Below are 20502 nucleotides of genomic sequence, written 5' to 3'. Positions count from 1 at the left end.
CCAATAAAACTGTACTATGGCATCAGCAACGTTCTGGATGCATAGCATATATTATTATCACAATTTTAATACCTAAGATTCCCTTTAGCCAATGAATTACCATGGAAAGCAAAATAAAAAGAGCACTAAAAGCTAGGTAATTAATTTGCAATTAGGAACATTTTCTTGAACTGTATTTTTTACTTATTTTAACACTTCAGACATCTACTGACAAATTAAGCTCGTCACAGTTTGGCGACAAGCATGCAGGCATCCAAGTATTACTGTTTGAAATTATTCTCAGGTAAATATTACAAGCTGCAAATGGTTTATAGATGGTTTAAGATGGCATAAGCTCATGCTTCTGTAAACAAGTTAATGTGTTCTCTGTCCCTCGAGCTGACACCCAGGACATACATGGTCCAGTTTAAGGTAAAGTCTTTTTATTTCTGGATTAAGTTTTCAATGAATCAATTCAGCAATCCTGCCCAGTACACTCACTGATTTGGTAACAATCTTCATGTTTGTTTCTCAGCATGAAAGTAAGATTCTTTGCACTTATTTACATAATGAAATCAATCTTGCAGAAGTATATACAGGTCTGAAAATATATGCACCAGTAACAAAGGCAAATACAAATAAAATCATGTGGGACAACTAAGTGTCTCAGAAAGGACTTAATAGGTATCAGTGCAAAAAAACTAGAACTGTTGCTCCAGAGAAGACCTGTTATATCAACACACAAAAAGTTGTAATAAACCTTGTCCTCCCAAAATACTGAGCATGGCCCATAGTAAAAACAGGACAACAGCAATGAATTTACCAGGGATTAAAGGTAAAAATGAAAAACGTTAACTTTGTTTTGCCAAAGGTAAATTCTGCTTCCTCTGCCCAAACTTCCTGGCCCTGTAACTTTCCAGTGGGAGAATTTGGAATAGTTTATTGTTGCGAACTGGGAGAAAAATAAAATTCAGAACTCCTGATATATGAAAACCTCTTCGATATCAGCAAAGCCAAAAATAACATTAATCAGCATTGAAGATGAAGTATGACTTAAATGCTGCAAGCCCAGGAAACAGAAAAAGCAACAAAACCTCTTCCAGTCATTATTTTCTGCAGATTGCATCCAAGAGCGGCATCATCACTAATGCAGACTTTACAGCAGTCGGTACATTTATGGGATCAGCCAAAGACTTAAGTAAGAATACAGAGACAAGCTGGTCATCCTGAATGGTTCTAGTCACCTTCATATTGCTGAAGGGAAGTACTACTGAGAGACATGAAGAGATGATACAATTTAGACTACTGCATTTCATCACCAATGTAAGGTAAACAGTTTTCTATGGAATGCTTAAGCAATTAGTCAATCATATTACTAAATAATGATTTTGAGAACAGACTGAATTTGAAGCCATATGAAGCTGATGTGAGACCCACTAAACCCGTACAATGGGTGTATATATTGCAAGAGCCCCTATAAGACTTGCTGCACATGACATAAAAAGATAAATTTAGGCAGCTTTTGATAAACAGTTCAATACCAAAGGAAATCAAACCAATATACAATAACGTATCAATATGTTGAAGGGACTAGGGTAGTGCAATGTAAGATAAATAATAAAAAAAAAGGTTAGTGAGAAAGTCCCTGCAACTGTGAAAATTGAAATAAACCCAGCAATGCTCACTTGAATAAGGGCTGACAAAATTCTTGCATTTTCTAAAAAGTGAAAGATATGCTTACCATTATCTTTGCTGCTGTTTTCTTCAATTGTCATTTGTTCTGCTAGCTCAGACAGCGATTCATCGATGGTCTGGCTTCCTCGCAAGGTTAAGGAAAGTCTTCTCTTAAATTTTTTCATTCTATCAATATTGAGTCTGGCTTAAGGAAGCCTGAAAACAAAAATAAACAACAATAAGTGAGAAAAATTAGTTAATCAGAAAATGAAGTTTAATTGACTGACACAAAAATGCAGGAAGGCTTACAGAAAACTTGGGCAATATGCAAGTTATACTTAAAACAATATCCTTAAAGCAAGATTACTGGACTGAGGAAGAACATTTCAAGAGGTTGATGACCATAAATTTTTTCAATTTTTGTTTCTATCTGGGAAAAAAAAGAACCTTCAGTTTGTTTTTTCTGTTTGGTTTTTTTTGTTTGTTTTTTTAAGAAACACAGCTAACTTAATCACCAATTTCACAATCCAATAATAATAAAGGAAACAGTCATCTGAAAACCTGCTGAGTGTGTGCTCTGTGGCTTCCTCCACAATCTCTTTCACTAATCTCACTAAGCAGAAGGAGACTACAACCTTTTCTCTTTTTCAGCCCAATTTTTCATGATGAAAACTTACCAAACTCCACTGTATTTCACCCTTTTCACAAAAGGATGAAGGGGACAATGCTGAATGTCCTAAACACAAAAGCAGTTCTCAAACACCATCCCACCCAGGGAAATAGGACAGCCAGGGTATGGTAACAATGGCTAGAAGGGATGCTTCTCAAGAGTCAGGTAGTAGGATGGAACTGGGAACAAGGCAGAAGGCACTTTCTCCCTAGAAAGTTTTAAGCAAGCAAACCATAATAACAAGGGTCCAGGTCATTTAAGACGCTGCCACAAGTCTGAGCTGGTAATTGAACTCTGCTGTGTGCCACATGTGTGCCCTTGCATAACAAGAGGCACAGTTCTGTCTTTCCTTACTCCATATGGACAGTTCACCCTTGATGTTATTTCTCAATACCTTATTTATCTGCTCATAGCCTCCAAGAATCACATATGCAGTGTTCAACACAAGCATGGCATACTGAAGTCTCAGAAACACTCAAATATTTTTCTCCCCATCAGCTTCTTTGCCTTCCTATAAATGTGAATTTGTAATTCACATACAAAATTAGATTTTCCCCAGTGTTCTCCTTTAAACAGAGAAATGCAAGAAGCAGTATGCCAAAGATCCACATTTAATAACAAATTGTGAATATGATTAATTTTGTATTGACAACATCCCTTTAAGTATACACATTGCAACTGTGGAACTTACTCCTTTTTTAAGCTGCTTCATAATAAAAAAGGAGAACAAATTGGTGGAACAAATCTGCAAGTGTCTGCTGGTGGTAGGAGAATGAATACATAGGCTAAACTTTCACAAGACTAGACTGTTTAGGACAGCAAGTAACATTAGAGATGGACAGAAGACCTTTGGGATATGAGCTCCAAAGTCTGAGATGAACAGTAAAATCACTGGCAAAGCAGCACCTGCATCCAAAGGGAAAGAGGTGGATTACAAAACAGGTAACTAGCATATTAGACAATCATAGCTACTATAAAGCAGAATTAGTCAGGCTCTGGGTACAGAAACCCAGGAAATAAAATATACTGCTACAGATACAGTTAAGCCAGCAGTTTCTAAACTGCTCCTTTAATGCATTATGTGCAATAAAGCCACACCTTAGTATGAATAATTTTACTCTCTCTCATTCAAAAGCAGGATATTCTTATTGTTAAGAAACTGCATTCAGAGAGCATTCCAAAGGGGACTTTTACTTTTCCTGCTCAGGACCAGGCTATAAAGATCTTACTTGAAATTGTTTTATTTCTGCATTCAAACTTCTTAAAAAAACTGCCCATGTAAAGTCCAACTTCCAAAAAAATTTGGAAGGACACGTGATTTATGTGTAGTTTTACTCAACGCTCCCATGATTTTTTCTGAAACCTGTATCTTCCTACATGTATTATTCTCAAAAAAAGATACATACAACTTTTAGCTATGTAATGCCCTAATGCTACCTGACAGCACAACAGTTTCTTTCCAATTTTCCACTTGGGCTGTATCTGAAAAATACAGGTGCCTTTGAAGGGAAACAGGAAGTTCCTAGCTTTTGATCCTGCAAGTACTTAAACCTATACAATTTTTACATCAAAAATAAGGTCTACTGCCGAAGAATATTACATATAAAGTAACAGATATATGGACTGGAAAATCCAGGAAACATTCTAAATCTCAAGCTAATAAAAAAACCCCAAGTATTTTGTTAGCTATAATTTAAAAATTTCTCCTGTTATGGGAGGGTTTCATGGAGTAATGAAGTACCATTTTTGCTAACATTCAGAATTAATTCACGGCTTGATTTTCAAATAATTCAACAGTAAAAAGGAACAAGGAGTAGGAATTCACATGTGACAGAATGTTTTCTTCTACTGAAATGCATGTCAGCTTTTTAAAGGAAGAGATGCTCGCTGATATGAAACCAAATTTTTCTCCCTTAAGGCAACAGTATTCTTGGTAGTTCAGAATGGTAAAGGAGGACAAAAAAGGAATAATTGACTAATATCTAGCATTTAGTATGTCCTCTTTTTGAATTCTTTATTCTCATGGCCAAATTTGCAGAACCTGCTGAATCTTGGAAGTTTAAGACAAGACATCAGTGAACAGAGCTTTGAAAATATGATCTGTACAGTCCAAAATTAAAACTGGTTCTCTAAAATGATAGCACTTTCACAGAGAAGTCCAGATTGTCTAATACTCATTTTCAACTGTTAATAGCAGATGCATACTTCTTACCTCCCTTTAACAATAAATCTAGCTTTAATCCAAGATGGAATTACTTGATTAGTAATATACATGTAGAAGCAATGTTTCCCCAAATTCTTAATGATTGTGAGAAGAATGCAGTTCTTTCCATATTTAGTTTTAGAACAGAACACACAGGCTTGACTATCTATTCTGTAAATTTCTCTACTCTGAGTAAGTTGTACCCAAATCAATTATTTCAGATGTCACAGCAGATAGATGCATATATTTGAATGCAACTAGTGCAAATTCTAGTCTTCTGCAGACAGAATGAGGACAAGCAATCTGATACAACACTATCTGATACAACCCACAAAAGCTGGCAGAGACATATTTGCTCAATCCTTATAGTGATGCAAAATAAAGGAAGCCACACTATATTAAAGGAACTGCTGCTTCTTACAAACAATCTGCAGTCTAGCTCTGAAGAACTGGTCTTTTTGTTCTTACAAGTAATGCAATGCTAAAATTTACCTTTTCTATTTTCCAGCATTCACTGTCATTAACTCAGTTCACTCCACTAGTCTTAAAACCCCTGTCTTGAATGTCTTTTTAAAATCATTTACATAACACAGTTCTGAGCACAAACTCAATTTTTAAAAATTATCCAGGTAAAATTAGATTTAAACAGGTGTGTTTTGGTTCATTTTCTGAATCACACACCAATCCCTCCCACGATGCCTGAAGGACAGCACTTCTCATTTAGCATATCTGTATGTTCACAACACCCAGGCTGTACTGCAGGCAGACATGAAAGCACTTTGATTCCAAAGCAGTAATTCAGCCAGATTCTGCACTTGTCTATTCACCAAAATTCAGAGGTCTTTTACACTGCCAATGGCTAACATCCTCAAAAGCCCTTCTACTTCCTTCCATTTCCCAGACTCTTGGTTTCTTGGAAGTTAAAAAAGCAAGGCATTAAGATCTTCATACACAATTACTATGTGTGCTTAATACTTGTATGTTTAAACAAATTCAGTTAAAATTTTCAAAACCAATAAAGCTATTTAACAGCCTAAATTTTAGTCAGTTTATTTTATGAGTGTCACAAATACCAAAAGCTCACTAAGATTTTGCTGATTCAAAGCCCTTTGAAGTCAAAGGGAACCTGTCCTTCAACTTCAATTAGCTTTGGATCAGTCTAAGTGCTGACTCTTCTGTTTTCGTAAGTTATATTGCATCAAGGTCCATCTACATAGAGATTAAGCATTTTAAAATTACTTTTCCACTTAGATAAACACTGAAGTTGCACCCAGACTGTTTCTACAGGCTGCTTTACAAGGCAGCAGGCATTTTCCAAACATCTAAAGGCAGCTCTTGTTCTGGAAAACTCACATGTAAGAAAACAGCTGAAGTGGGAGGAAAGGATCAGAAACCCTACTTGAGCATGAGCAACAGCATGAATGCAGCATAGCTCTTAAAGAGGGGTTAGCAAACTAAAGCCCAGGCACAAGACATGAAAGAAAACAGGTAACAACATTCTATATGAACTCCTTGTGTCAGAAAGAGAGGCCTGAAAAACTCCAGAGTTCTGCAAATGGTATTAATTACCAACAGAAATAAGAAACACCTGTCAAGGATATTGTCCCCTTATTCTAAAAAGAAAACCACTTTTCCACTACGCTAAACTGTTCTCAATCCACCTGAATTTAAAAAATAAATGCAAACATTCATATCAGTATGTTGCACATCAAATACAGAGCAAACTATTAATTACACTAAGGAGAAATATATGGGTGATTTATCCAAGATAATACACAACCAGTTTGAGCACTCATAAAATTCACAAATAGTACAGATGTATCTCCTAACAGTCACAATTCTACTCTACAAGAATGGATCACAAACACGGAATTTTAGTCACTGCACCTGTCTTTGTATTTGTCTCAACTCACATTTGTTCACATCAGTGAAAAAAAATTTCTACTGCATTTTTCCACACTTGGCCTTTGGAAGCAACCAGACTCTCTTGTCAGGAGCACAGCTACTTAAAAAAATTACTAGCTTTATGCTGCATTGGGTCAAAGAACTGACATTGTACAGATATAAGTGACACCTGACAAACAAGGCCTTTGTTACTGATGAAAGAAAACTGCAAAGTCAAATACCTCAGCTTAATCTGACCTCCCCAGTGGAAAAAGGCAAAAGGACCACCATAGCTTTTATATTTATGAACAATATTCAATATGGAACTAAACTTTCCCAGTGAAGCCTTTTTTAATGTACTTACAGAATCACAGCCAAACAATTAACTCGAAATTGGAGGTACAAAGGTATTTAAAAAGGTTAACTTCTTATCTGAGTATAGTTTTACTAGTTAATATAGGCAAACAGGCTCCTCCCTAAGTGAATGAGAGCATCTATATTCAGCTCCTGATCTAGATCATCAACTGGAAAAACCACTCAAAGAGAGGAAATATATGGAAATTACCCTGTCCTAATTTAATTTTGACTATGAATGCTTTTCCTTATCTTCAGCCCCCCCCAATCCCTTTGCCTTTAAAGAATAATGAAGGACATAAATTAGTACAAGGGGGGGGGGTGTGTTTGGGTTTTTAAATTAAACTTTTAAGTAAAAAATACATATTGAACATTATTACAGGCATATTTAACTATGCTACCAGTACAGAATTTAAAACACTGAAAACCACCAAATTTGTCAAAATGTTAAATTTCACAGTCTTTTTTTCATATCCTATGCTTATCTTCTTTCTCTGGACTCAAAAAGCTTTACTTAGGTAACCACAGCAAGTTTACATTCTTTAAAATGTAGACATGCATTCGCTCCCACGTAGAGTCAAGCAATACCAAACAGCAAGATCAACAGAGATGTACTATTTGATAGATCTCCCTGGATTAGATATGTCATACTGATTAATAACTCCATGTTAATTATCAAAGGCTCTGTTCTCCCAACTGCCAAGTGAAAAAACACAGTATGAGTCTGGTTAAATTGGCTGACATTTAAGCCAAGAAAACAAATGAACTGACTGGCAAAGCTTCTACATTTGCTGTCAGACCCATAAACTGAAAGCCTCTTTTCTATTGAGGGGGAAGGCAAAAACTAAAAGGTTACATGGATGTAGCATAAATACTACCAGACAGTCACAGAACTTCAGATCTCGAAAGATGTAATAAGCACTGGAAACCAAAACCAATGTCTGTAATTTTTTGAGCTTTGATTAATAATCATAAAGCCTTAACAGAGCATTCAGGGAGAAAAGATTTTTAAAAAAGAGCTGTGCAAAAAAAACGTGCTTCTCCCTAACACTGGGATTACTTCAGCAATACATTTACAGTGTTGCACTATCACTTCTGAGACATACAGGCAAGTCTTTGGAACAACACTGAGTAGAAAATTCCTTCTAGGTTCAAGAAGACAATGTTGGTTCTGAGACTGAAAAGTAAGTACCTCCAATATTTTGTGAGCCTGAGCAATTTAGTCAATAAAAGGCATAGTTTTCAAGGCTGCTTTGTTTTTTTTTTTTTCCCCATCACAGTTCAGGCACCAAATCAAACAATCTCATACCAAAAAACCTTCTCCCAAACTCCAGCAGCTCTCAGCCCAGAACCACCTGTCCTCTAAGCATCTGAACTCCCACACAAGAGCCTTTAACATTGGCTTCTTATTGTGCTAACAAAAAAGTTTCATTTACAGCCCGAGACCTAAGGCAATGAAAAGCTTTCAACTTATTTTGATGTTCTTGAATCAAGCACTAAGAGACAAACACATCAGAGCACTATAAATTGAGACAAAAACTGAAGACACACCTGTTTGGATGAACAAAGAACAAGGCTACAAGTTTCTAAGCAAGATAAAAAAACAGAACAGAAATTAATAGCACTGAGGAAAGTGTTGGGGAAACCTTACGATGGCCTGCCTAGAAATTAACCACCAAGTGAGAACTCATCCCAGGGAAAAAAGAAATTGTAATTGTTAAGACTGCACACAAAATGAAGATTGTTATAAAAATTATTTATCTAGCTCAAAATTTTTCCTCCAAATGTCACATTTTTGGTTTATTACTTGTTGAACCTCTATACATGTTCTGTATAGTGTGAACACAAAAAAAAGCCCCATCGAGCAACACATGTCCTGACAGTAAAACCAATCAGGCAAATGTAAAATCAAACCCTTCCATAATCACCATATGTACAGCCCTGTGCCTAAGAATAATATCAAAGTGTATATGCAGAAGTAAAACAACAACAACAAAAACACAACAAAAACACCACCAAAACAAAAACAAAAAAAAAAACACCAAAAAACAAAAAACAAACAACAACAACAACAAAAAAAAAAACAAAACAAAACAAAAAAAAAAACACAAAAAAAACCCCAAACACCAAGCCAGGAAAAACAAACTCTTTCACAATAACTGATGGTTTGTTTTTCAGGTTTTTTTTCTAAAGGAAGAGTCATATGCAACACAGGAAGAGTTTTCACTTAGTGAATTAAGAGACCAATAAGCATAATGGCACAGAACACATTCTACAGTACTGATGACATATATGTAAATTTTTCTAAGAAGTAACAGGCCACATAGAAGATCTGATACAGTGAAGGCATTACATAGAGGCACAAAACCAGACGTTAAGAAAAAATATGGTATGATAGAACTGACACTTTTAAGACATTTAATGGGTAAAATTTATCAGCCTCTTCAGTATTCTGTGTTTTTCTAGAATTTTCTGATAATACTTTCAATGGTATAACTACTATTCCTGAAATAATAGAGAGATACATTACGTTGGTCACAACTACGAAAGCAACTACTGACAGAAACAACAGCCTAAAATAGTTTCTTATAGTCAAGATGAGTAAGTTTAATAGCTCCACTGAAATATCCAAAGGTCATGTCAAAGGAGCAGTACATAAACTCATTCTTGCAATAAATAATCTTTGAACTATGATTGAAAAATTTGTTTGAATTCATGAACATCTTTTACCCAAACTTATAAACTTCTCTGATTCAATATTTTTTAAAAAGTACATATTATTTGTCTCTTCTTCCCTTCTCCAAGCCTGTCATCAGTATAACTTCAGAGACTCCTCTGCAACAGAAAATCTCTGTACACTAAATCAACTACAGTATTTTCCTGTTGTGTTAATTTTTACATAGCAGTCAAGACTTCCCCAGCGTGGCACCAATTTGCTCTGTTACAGCACTCAGACAAACGCTGCTATGTCTGTCTGAAATGTTCGTGCTGCCATTTAATGGTCAACTGAATATGCACACATGGATCATTCCAGTAATCATTGCCAAGGATACTAAACACATTAAGACACTACTCCTAAAGCAAATGGCTGTTCAGCTGACAACCTGAGAAAGAAAGAAGAGTTTTAATGTACGTTTTGCCAAGCAGCTTTGTAAATAGCTGTGCTGGCAGCGAGGTGGTGGCAGTATGCCCTACAAGGCAGAAAGGAAAGCATGAGGCTTCTGAAGCCAATTTAGTACCTCCACAGAAGTAGAGCACTGACCATTAGTGCACATCAAATCCAAGGAAAAGACTGTCCTTACAGAAAGCACTATGATAGAACTGCTATGTACCAAGAAAATAGCCTGAAAAATTGCAGTTTTGCCGAAAGTTTATTTAGATTAGCTAAACAAAACCTGGAATCTGAAATAAAAGCAATCTGTGAACAAAATAAAGGACAACACCAAATGCTGCTGAGGGAAGATGACAGGGGGAAATAACAAATGAATAGGAAATAAAGTAAAGCACAAGTGTCTTCTTCCACTGCAACAGGTTCCAGCCACCACAATAACTACATGCAGACCCTTCTGTCATACTTCTGCACCAACACCTTGCTTCCAAATTAAGTCTCAACAGGTGACAGACTCACAACAGGTACTTTTCAGGGTTCAAGAAGCCAGGGGAAATTTAAAAAAAGCTAAGGTACAACTTTATTTAAACTGTACACAAAGTAAGGCAACTGCCATACATCAGGTTGCTGGCTCAAGAACAAGAACGCTACATGGACACCAACAGGTAAGACTGAAGATCTTTTGGTATCACTCGATGTTCCTTTTCTTTGACTGAGCAGATCATTCTTCCCTGCACATCTTTTACACAACATATTACATACTGCTCTTCCTCCAAGTAACTGAGGCTGAAACTAAGGCTGTAACAGACTCTGAAATTAAGCAGAGCTATGAAATTACCACTACATAATCTGGGTGACTCCAGTTAATCATTTTGAGAGGCCACTCCCCTTCCAGACTGAGCAAACAGTCTAGCACATCAAAGGATGCTTACTCAAACTTCACATTAACTCCTTTCAGTATAAACAATTCTCTACCTGAAGGTATCCAAGCAAATTTTCTAGACCTTGAACAGAGACCAGAGAAAGATTATGGAACAACAACAAAAGGTTACATAGAACTGAGTCAGTGACAATACTTCATCTTGGCTCAGCAGAGGAGATAAACAGCAACCACTAAAAAAGAAAACTTTATCTGCAAGTAAATGTCAGACCAGCAAGACAGCATTAGTCTACAGGAAACCTTGGAAAGTAATAAGCATTAATGTCAGTCAATAACATTAAACCAGACATGAATAATTAGAAAATACAACCTGAAGTACATGTAGTCTTCAAATTTATTTGTAATAGAATTATAAAAAGGTGAAATAACTGTGACTAATGCCAGGCAAGCAGCACTGATACCATCAACAAAACCAGAATTTCTGTAGGATCCTCCTGCAAACTACATTTTAAAGGCAGAGTAAGGACAGATGGGTATTTTACTACAAAATTTCTGTAAAGAAACACTGAAAAAAATCAAAAAGTATGTACAGAATACTGTTTCCAAATATATACTTGTGCTGGGCAGACACATTTGCCCTCTTTTTGTTTTTCAGGCAGAAGAAGTGAAATTTAATATTTATCTTCAAAATAACTTCTTCAAAACTATAAACACTATCATTCTTCTGGTGTTTGAGCCTAATGCTTACACAGTCTCATCCTGGCAAGGACAAGCAGTGAGCCAAACCCCTTCACAGCAAACTACTTTCCATTCTGGGTGTTGTGTTGCAGGGGCTGATATTGCTATTACTGTCAATGATCTGGATAAAGCTTCCAAACGCTGAGATCTGTCTCACCAACAGAAAATGTTTTATGAAAAGGTAAATTTAAATGTTTGCCTCTACATAGACTCAAATTCCCTACAGAATCTTACTGCAGCATGATTTAATATCATGCTCTAATGAAGATCAGTACTGGAAGTAAGTTTTTCAATTGGAGAAGTACTGAAGCAGTTTTGCTGTAAAACTCCAGGAGAGAAAAAAAGAACCCTGCTATTATAATGTCACCAGATGACAACTCTCAAACTAGTCCAGTTGAGCAACAGTCACAGAATGACTTAGAAGAGACCCTCAAAGCTCAACTCAGTCTAACATCCCTGCAATAAACAGAGACATCTTCAACTAAACCAAGCTGCTCAGAGCCCTGACCAATCTGACTGTGCATTTCCAAGGACAGAGCATCTACCACCTCCTGGGCAAACTGCTCCAGTGTTTAATCACTCTCAGCATAAGAGATTTCTTCCTTTTATCTAGTCTGAATCTACTTTCTTTTAGTTTAAAACCATACCCACTGTCCTATCACAACAGGCTCAAGGACAATTTGCACCTCTACAATGAGAGATTGCCAATTCCTTCCTCCCTCTCCTACTATATTCCTTCAGCAACTTTGTTCCCATAATGCCTTTTTCTTTCTGGAATCCATGTGCTGGGATGAAGAGACACAAATACAGTCCATGCTAAAGCAACACTAACATTCAAAACTCATAAGCCAAGTTTAAGAGCAACAGATGTTACCTTGGTAATTTTTTTTAAAATCTACTTGGTTCTTTGTTCCTTAGCCTCCTTTGGAACAACTTTGTTGGTATTTCCCCCCTGTATTCAACCCTTAAATATACAGTATTTACCTACAATATACAAAGTCCAGCTGATGTCATCTGTTATGTCAGAGTGGTATGATTGGTGTCAATGGATCACATTTTGACTGATATAACAGGACTGTTTCTTTAAAAGTTTAGAACATGCTACTCTTTCACCAAATAACTGTTTCTATGTCAAGTACTTGAGCTGATCATGAATTACACAGTTCAATAGCCTTGAAACACAGTATCCTTTTTCCAAAATATTCTTTCAAATAATATTATATGCATTCTAATGGAGGCTCATATTTACATTACTGCCCAGGTATGCTGCCTTTCAACATACCAAAGCATGTTGAAGAATAACCAGAAATCTTCCCACTGCAGTTTATTTCCTTTTGGTAACTAGGATCCATAAGCTTGAAATTAAACAGTCAGTCAAAGAAGCTTCTAGTTTTCACCTGTCGTACCTGTAATTCAGATTTATAGCTTTACTTTCTTTAAAATGAGTCTACATTACTATTTAATAAACAGGAACTCAAGAAAAGGCCTTCAAAAGGACCAGTCATCTGTCTCATTAGTAAAGCATCAAATAATCAGGTATGACCATATTGAAATTTAAGTTCTACATCTTGAATACAGTTTCAGCACAACACCTAGTGACTACATTTATCTTTAAGGTAAATAAAACAAGCGGAGTGCTTTTATTATTAAAAACTAACTACACTTGCTCTTAGACAACCTTTGCTTTTTACAAAAAACACAAAACATACTCAAGTTAATGAAACTGAAGATGGTTCCTAAGAATAAAGACCAGATTTGCTAAAAAAAAAAAAAAAAAAAAAAAAAAAAAAAAATCACTTTTCAGAGAAGTAACAAGTAAAATTATACATGATCTTGGTATACTCTTACTGAAACCAACCAAACAAAAGAAACTGAGCAAAATCTCAAGCAAAAATCTTTGAAGGTGACAAGCAAAAACATAAAAGAACTGCACACATTATAATTTGCTATAATGTCCACATTATAATTTATACAAAAGCTACTTCAATTGTTTCTTCATCTTATCCGTCTTCAATTTCATTATAGCATATAATATGCTATTGAAGAGAAATTATGTCCTATCACTATGCAGTCTTAGGTAATTCCTTTTCCCCTATTTTCACTGTTCCTATCACACCAATATTTAAACACTTGGTAAAAAAGACTGTGAAGCAGTCAAATATGAAAAGCATACAAATTTGTTCTTGATAGGAAAGTTACTCTGGAACCTACAATTTAAAAAACTGCAATAGAACAAGTTCTAAAGCTAAACATATATTGATACTTCCATGAAAAAGCAACTAGAGCACTGCAGAACAAAGTTTGAGCAAGGAACTTCAACAGGCAAATGCAAACTGGAATGACGAGGAGAAACTGAGGTAGAGAGAAGACTCACAAGGTATTGAAAAGCTGTGAGAGACAGGACTAGAGTAAGCTGTATGCAACAACTTCTCTCGTTTTCCCTCTTTACTGGTGACAGAGATTTGATCTACATTTCAAGACAGTAAACTGGGTATTAGGCTGCCTAATTACTAGATCAAAAGCCCACACATTCACATGATGCATAGCAACAGAGTTTTTCCAGCTTTTCTGTATGAATTTGTTCAAAGCACTGTGAGTGTAGCTGTTTCAAACCTACGCTGAACAGAGGATCAACTATGCTACCACAGCCACCACAAAGCTGAAAAGCAGCATTGTTGCATGTTCTGATCAAGTCAACAGAAGTGTTATTATTTGCTTACACTTGATCTGGATCAAGTTTGCACTGATGGGTGATCCTGCAGGGAGAGTAATGAACAATCTGCTACTGCTAGAGGTGCAGCTGTGAGCTGAGGTACAGGAGCCTGCAAAGAGAGCTGTACTGACAGCTTTCCAGAGTAAAACAGCAACCACAAAACCCTATGGCTCCCTAGGAAACTTCTTCTCACACATTAAAGAAATGAGGATTTGCAAGAAGGCCACTTACGGGTTAACATTCTTTTTTGCATTTTGTTTTCAAAATTTTTTTCTGCCATTGAATAAAAATTTCCTTTTTTATTTCTATTGTTGACTTAATTACTCTCCCACTGAAGACATTAAAACTCTTATCAACTTCCTAAAGTACCATTAGACCAACCTAACACACCTCAGACTAAAAGCCTTGCTTTAAATTTCATTTCCAAATGGAACTTTTCAAAAGTTTCCATCAGCACATGAAATTTTATAGTAAAATATGTAATTTTCTGTTTTCCAAATCTTTACTTTATCATTTCTCAAGTGTTTTCAAGAAAAAAAAAATGTTCAAGAACCACTTCTAAGCTTAAGAACCAAGACCATCATGAAACTAAGCCTTTGTTTTGCATAGGAACAAGAATTGTTCAGTCAAGATACCAGTCTCCTCTTTACTCAGTGTCATGGTTTTTGATTTTTATTTAACTTTACAAAATTAGTCAGACCTCTATGAAGCGTCTAGCCTCAAGGAGTTGTTCCTTCAGAAATCACCCATAAGAAGGCCACAAAAGACTAAAGCACAAAGTTTGGGCTTGTTCATAGTTGTGGAAGTTTCTTATAAAAATAATGCAAGAAAGAATAAAAACAATAATATATCTCCAACCTACTGAAAAATATGTTAATGATTTGCCTCATCTAATTAGTGAGCCCATAAGTGCCTATGTCAAGTTTTAATCTTTAAAAGGAAATGGCACACTATCTCCAGTACTTCGAAGATCTCTGGTTTCCTTTACTTCACACAGGAACCCTTTAGTCAATGCACTATCTTCTAAAAATCATTTGCACATGTAGAAAGGAATGATGACTTCTGATACCACAGAAATTGATCTCATTCCCCAGAGACAAATATATTATGCAAGCTCCAGTTTGGTGCGTTCTTCATTTATTCCATCCTCAAAAACAGTGGAAAGCCCAAAAAAGTGTGATGAAACAAGAAGTCAGGCCATGAAAAACTTAAGTAAAAAATAAAGTCTAAAAAGATTTATCAAAAGTCTTCAAAACCCAAAAAGAAATTTTGTCTTATTTAGAAATAAGATAATATTCAAAACTGTTTTTAAACAGAATTGTAACTCATCTCCTGCAGGTAAATCAACAACAATTTCTTTCCATTTCAGAAACAGCAAAAGACAGAGCTGTGATTTATGAGGATGCCAGCACAAAACCAAAAGCCAAATCTTACACAGAGTAAGAAACACAGGAGTATGCAAACCTCTTACTTACACTGTCTAGGTAAAATTTTCAATGTGTACTCCAAATAAATTTACTAGTTTTGGTAAATCAGATATATTTTAAAGCAAAGGTATAGCACTTGAAAGCTATTAAGTTTGCTCTTAAACTGCTTGCTCTAAAAAAATTAATTATTCTAGTCTGTTTTTAAAAGTAGACTTTCTTGCCTGTAAAACTGAAGTACTCCTTTAAACTATGGGGTAGATCCCTAATCAGCCATTACTCTGCCATCGGTATCCAGTCCTTTACCTTAGATGGCCAATTTAAATTTCATGCAGTAGAAACTATTCAAAGTAAAAATACTGAAGTGTGTTATTATTTCTGTTTGTCTTGTATGCTGTGAAACAGCTTCTTAGATTTGAAATAACAAAAAAAGACAAGTTGAGAGAAATACATGACTCAGCCAATTTGACAGGAACATTTGATATTTTACATAATTTCAGCACTGTCACAATGCATATTTATATCTGGTTTTGAAGCAACTACCACTGAATTTTCTGATACAGTAAGATACTAATCTGCAAGGAACTTTTCTTTGAATCCATAAAATATGATATAAATATGAATACACTAACAGTTGTACAACAGCACACCTATAAATATTGGAATTGATTTCTTGGAAGCAAGATTGAATCTTCTTGACTATGAAAAGCAATACACTACAGTGAAGGGCTGTATGGGTCATCACTGATGATTTTTCTGTTTATTTTCTCAATGCTTCGTGTTTTACAAAACTATTTTAACTTCAGCAAAGGAAAAACAAGGGTACTTGGAAATAAATGCATTATTACTGAAGGTAGTTACTTGAAACACTTGCAGTATTTGATCATAATATATAAGAGCAGGTATGGCTAAACAATAGATGGAAATATATATTGTAGTATAGACACATTAACTAACCACTTGATCCCTGAAAGTGGATAGTCCCACCATTTTCCCACAAATGAATAAATTTAACAAAAAAATATTAATATGAAAAAACCCATAACTTCACTGTACTTGCATGCCCACAGTTGAAAAGTATGCCATCAAAACCAGTACTTCTGGAAAGAAAATAATGCAAACAATATATCTATAAACTAATCTTCAAAGAAGGATTTGCTCTGGATAAATGCATGTATCTGTCTTCAGTTCCCTGTAGGGATCATTTAAGTCATCCAGTAGACAGACTGGGATTCAATGCTAGGATCAAAGTTTAAGAAACTGCAACACAAAACATGTTCAGAATAGTTACGGATCAAAATCAAACAAAGAACGGTATAAAGTGGTCAAAAAGCCAACACTACAAAAAGATACCCATTCTTCCTGACAATTTTCAGGATTGCTTACCTAGTTACAAATTCAGCTACTAGCCTGACATCAAAGCATAAAATATGAATGTTCTTTTAGAATCCATTTTTTTCCATCTTTTCCCCCATTATCTACTCTATTATTATTTTATTTTTTTAATAGCATCAACGAATATTAAAGCCATTACAGAATTACAGAACAGGCCATTCTATGAATCTCAGAATGGCTCAGGTTGGAAGGGACCTTAAAAATTATCTAGTACCAACTTCTCTTCCATAGGAGGAATACCTTTCAATAGACCAGGCTGCTCAAAGCCCCATCCAGCCTGACCTCAAAAGCTTCTAGGAATGGGGCATTCACAGCTCCTGTGGGCCAGTACCTCACTATCCTCACAGTAAAGAATTTCATCCCAATATCTCATCTAAAAGTAATCCCAATTTTAATCCATTCCCTCTTGACCTGTCACTGTGTGCCCTTGGAAACATCTCTACATCTTTCTTGGTGTTTCCCTTCAGGTACTGGAAGGCTGCAATCAGGCTGTCTCAGAACCTCATTTCCAGACCGAACAATCCCAATTCTCTCAGCCTTTCCTTGCAGGAAAGGTGCTCTGTCCCTTTGATCACCTCTGTGTTCCTCCTCTGGACTCTGTCCAACAGATCCATGTCCTTCCTGTGCTGGGACAACAGAACTGGATGCAGCCCTGCAGAGAAGTCTCACCAGGGCACAGCAGGACTTCCTTGTCCTGCTGGCCACGCTGCTTTGGATGCAGCCTAGGACACAGCTGAAGTTCACATCTTGCTATTATAAAAATGTAAGAAAGTAAATGCATTTTACATGTGCTCCTAGTCTGATCCGGATTCCATTATGATGGACACAGCTCAGAAAAGCATTTTCAGAATCTTGAGAAGGCCTTAGAGGTACCAAAGTTATTGTGTGTTCATGTTTCTCTCCCCTTTTTTTTCTTATTTTAATAAAAGCATTGAAAAAGGAAATTGCAAAAGCTCTTGAAAATTGTGTGCAAGTTGAATCTGGCTGTGAAGTCAAAACTACAACAAAAAACCCCAGTGAATAACCCTCCAACCTTTCAAGCAAAATGAGAAAGAACATTGACAATGGATTGAGTCAGCCCTCCATGATATCTACTGAAAAATTCTCATGCTTAAGACAGACTTGTTTTTTAACTGCTTGTTTAGAAGACCATGAGTGCCTTTACAAAATCCACTCCACTAAGCCAGCACCATTTAAAAATACCCTCCTTATGTAAGAGTACTTTAATATGCATTTCTGTTGTTTAGCTTACTCTTCCTTCTATGCCAAAGCTTATTTCTGATTGCACTAGATAGGCGAGGGATTAAGTTCTCCTGAACTGCTGAAGGTAACCTTTCTGGATATAAAGAAATAGATGTAGATGTCAAATAAGCAAAGCTACAATGCAGATTTGAAATAAAAAGAACAAAACACTAATCTGTGAGAGGCTCTTACTGAAAGCATCAGAAATTAATTACTCGCTCTCTCTCTAATGCTTAAATCTTGACAAGTATTTTTAGCTTTGTTTTTCCCCCTTTTAGCTTTAATTTTTTAAATTCCAACCTTCATGCTAGCCTAGTTTGTTTAAACACCAGCTATAAATTTCTATCAGAAATAAAAGTAACCAAAATAGCACAATTACAAATGAAAAACTGCCAAAAAATGGGAAGAATTTCACAGATCTATTTTTAACGTTGAGAGATGCTGAACGAATTACGTAGGAAATCTTACCCTTTTCTGGATACGTAGGAAACACGTAAGAAGTAGGATCATTTTTCTGAAGTTCCCAAGATTGACTCAAGTAAGTTATTGTAAAGAAGAGCTGAAGAAATTAACAGGGATCATAGCAAAGATATAGACAATCAAATTATTTTGAAAAATAAAGATCACGTTTGATTTAGTTTTTCTAGTGAAAATCTGTATCTTGGAAATCTAACAAATTGTAACTTAGTAAATGTAACATACTGAATCAATTTATCAACCATCAAATTATTCAACCCAAATACTGATTCCCAAGAATCAATAATTATCATACAGACTGGAAAATCAACAGAAGTGTGTTAATATTTCATCCTAACCTTAAAAACGAGGAGTTTTCTGAATCTAAATAAATGCAAAAAACAAACAAACAAATGAACCCCCAACTTTTCCTTCCCTATTTTTGGTATTATTTGTCTGTTCTATATGAACTTACATCTAAATCTCACCATCAGACTGCCAATATGAAAGTCAGCAAAAGCTAAGAGTCACCATGCTTGTCTAGAGAAAAACAAAACAACCAAGCTAACAAATAAATAAAGAACAAAAAGGCAAAAGTGGCTTCTTGAAAACCAATTATCTCTCTTTCCAGATTGGGAGGGGGAGAGAAGGGAGGGAAGAAAGAAAAAATAAAAAAAAAAGGCTTCGTTTACAGGCGAGAATTTGTAAGCAATTTTTTCATTCAGTAGAATCAAGTGTCAGCAATGCCACACTACTTGTTTTCTAACATAACTCTTACCAGTGATTCAAATGGACATCGTGACCACTTAAGCTCATACACTCCCTAATAAGGATGTTTTAAGCTGTCTACGCCCACAAAAAAATCCTACTGGCATAACAACAGTGGAGAGAAAGGTGTATCAAAAGAATTGTCAAGTATTACTCCCTCCCCATGTAACATTTTGATACTGCATATTTCAGGACTGACAGTGGGATACTTTCGTTTTAGATCTGAAAGCTTGTAATATGATAGCAGGTGATGACAAATCCAAGAAAATACATAGTTTTCAAACAAGCTCTTGCTTTGCACAGCCTCAGCAAACATCTAAACTTCAGCATGACATGGACTATTTTTATTGTGTGTATTTAGACTGTATTTCAAATTGTACAACAAATCATTGGGGTGAGGGGGAAATAAATATTCACTGACCACTGGCTGTCACAGATCAAGAAACAGATTAATTGTTGGAAAAAAAAACCCCAAAAACATTGACCCCAGTATCCAAATGTTGAAATTAAATGGAACATTGAAAAGTGAAAGATTTTAACCTGCAGGGAATAAAAAACTTCAAGTCATTGAGGGAGATGACTGGTAAGACTTCACAGAAAGTTTTATAACATTTTCTGCAACCACCTCCAATGAAAGGCTTCTGCCAGTAGCAATGTGCATACCAATTACTCTATAGCCAGCTCAGGTATCATTGCTGCAGTGACTGCAGTACACAGAAAATAAGGAAAAAGATCTACAATCCACCACAAACTATTTCCCCTCGTGCTTTTGTTTGAATTATTGCCACCTATACTGCGCTCACAATTATGCTGAGTCACAAATAGAATTATAAGCTTCCACAGTTTAGGATTTTACTGGGTTTCTGAGTGCCTTAGCCTCTTGCAATGAAGCAACCAAGGTATCAGGCACTTCAGAGCTGCAGGTAGTTTTCCATTCTACCTTAATCAAATGTGTAACATCACCTACGTGCAAGTACCCTCTGCCTTGCCCCCTGAAAATACCACCAGCAAGA

At 35.9% G+C, this 20502-nt stretch overlaps 1 protein-coding gene across 9 annotated transcripts in view; it reads right to left on the bottom strand.

The window, feature by feature from the left end:
* Positions 1-20502, bottom strand: part of CDK17 (cyclin dependent kinase 17) — an 89225-nt gene that overhangs the window by 52490 nt on the left and 16233 nt on the right. For 8 of the 9 annotated variants that reach the window (XM_062492359.1, XM_062492361.1, XM_062492358.1 and 5 more), the window contains exon 2: positions 1721-1869. In XM_062492359.1, the coding sequence (XP_062348343.1) occupies positions 1721-1838 (118 nt within the window). In that variant the 5' untranslated portion in view covers positions 1839-1869. Of the gene's footprint in view, positions 1-1720; positions 1870-3170; positions 3184-20502 lie in introns of those variants that run through there. The other variant, XM_062492363.1, reaches the window with a different exon arrangement.

Source organism: Cinclus cinclus, chromosome 4 (genome assembly GCF_963662255.1).
Source record: "Cinclus cinclus chromosome 4, bCinCin1.1, whole genome shotgun sequence".
NCBI lineage: Eukaryota > Metazoa > Chordata > Aves > Passeriformes > Cinclidae > Cinclus > Cinclus cinclus.
This window is presented reverse-complemented; position numbering and strand designations above follow the sequence as displayed.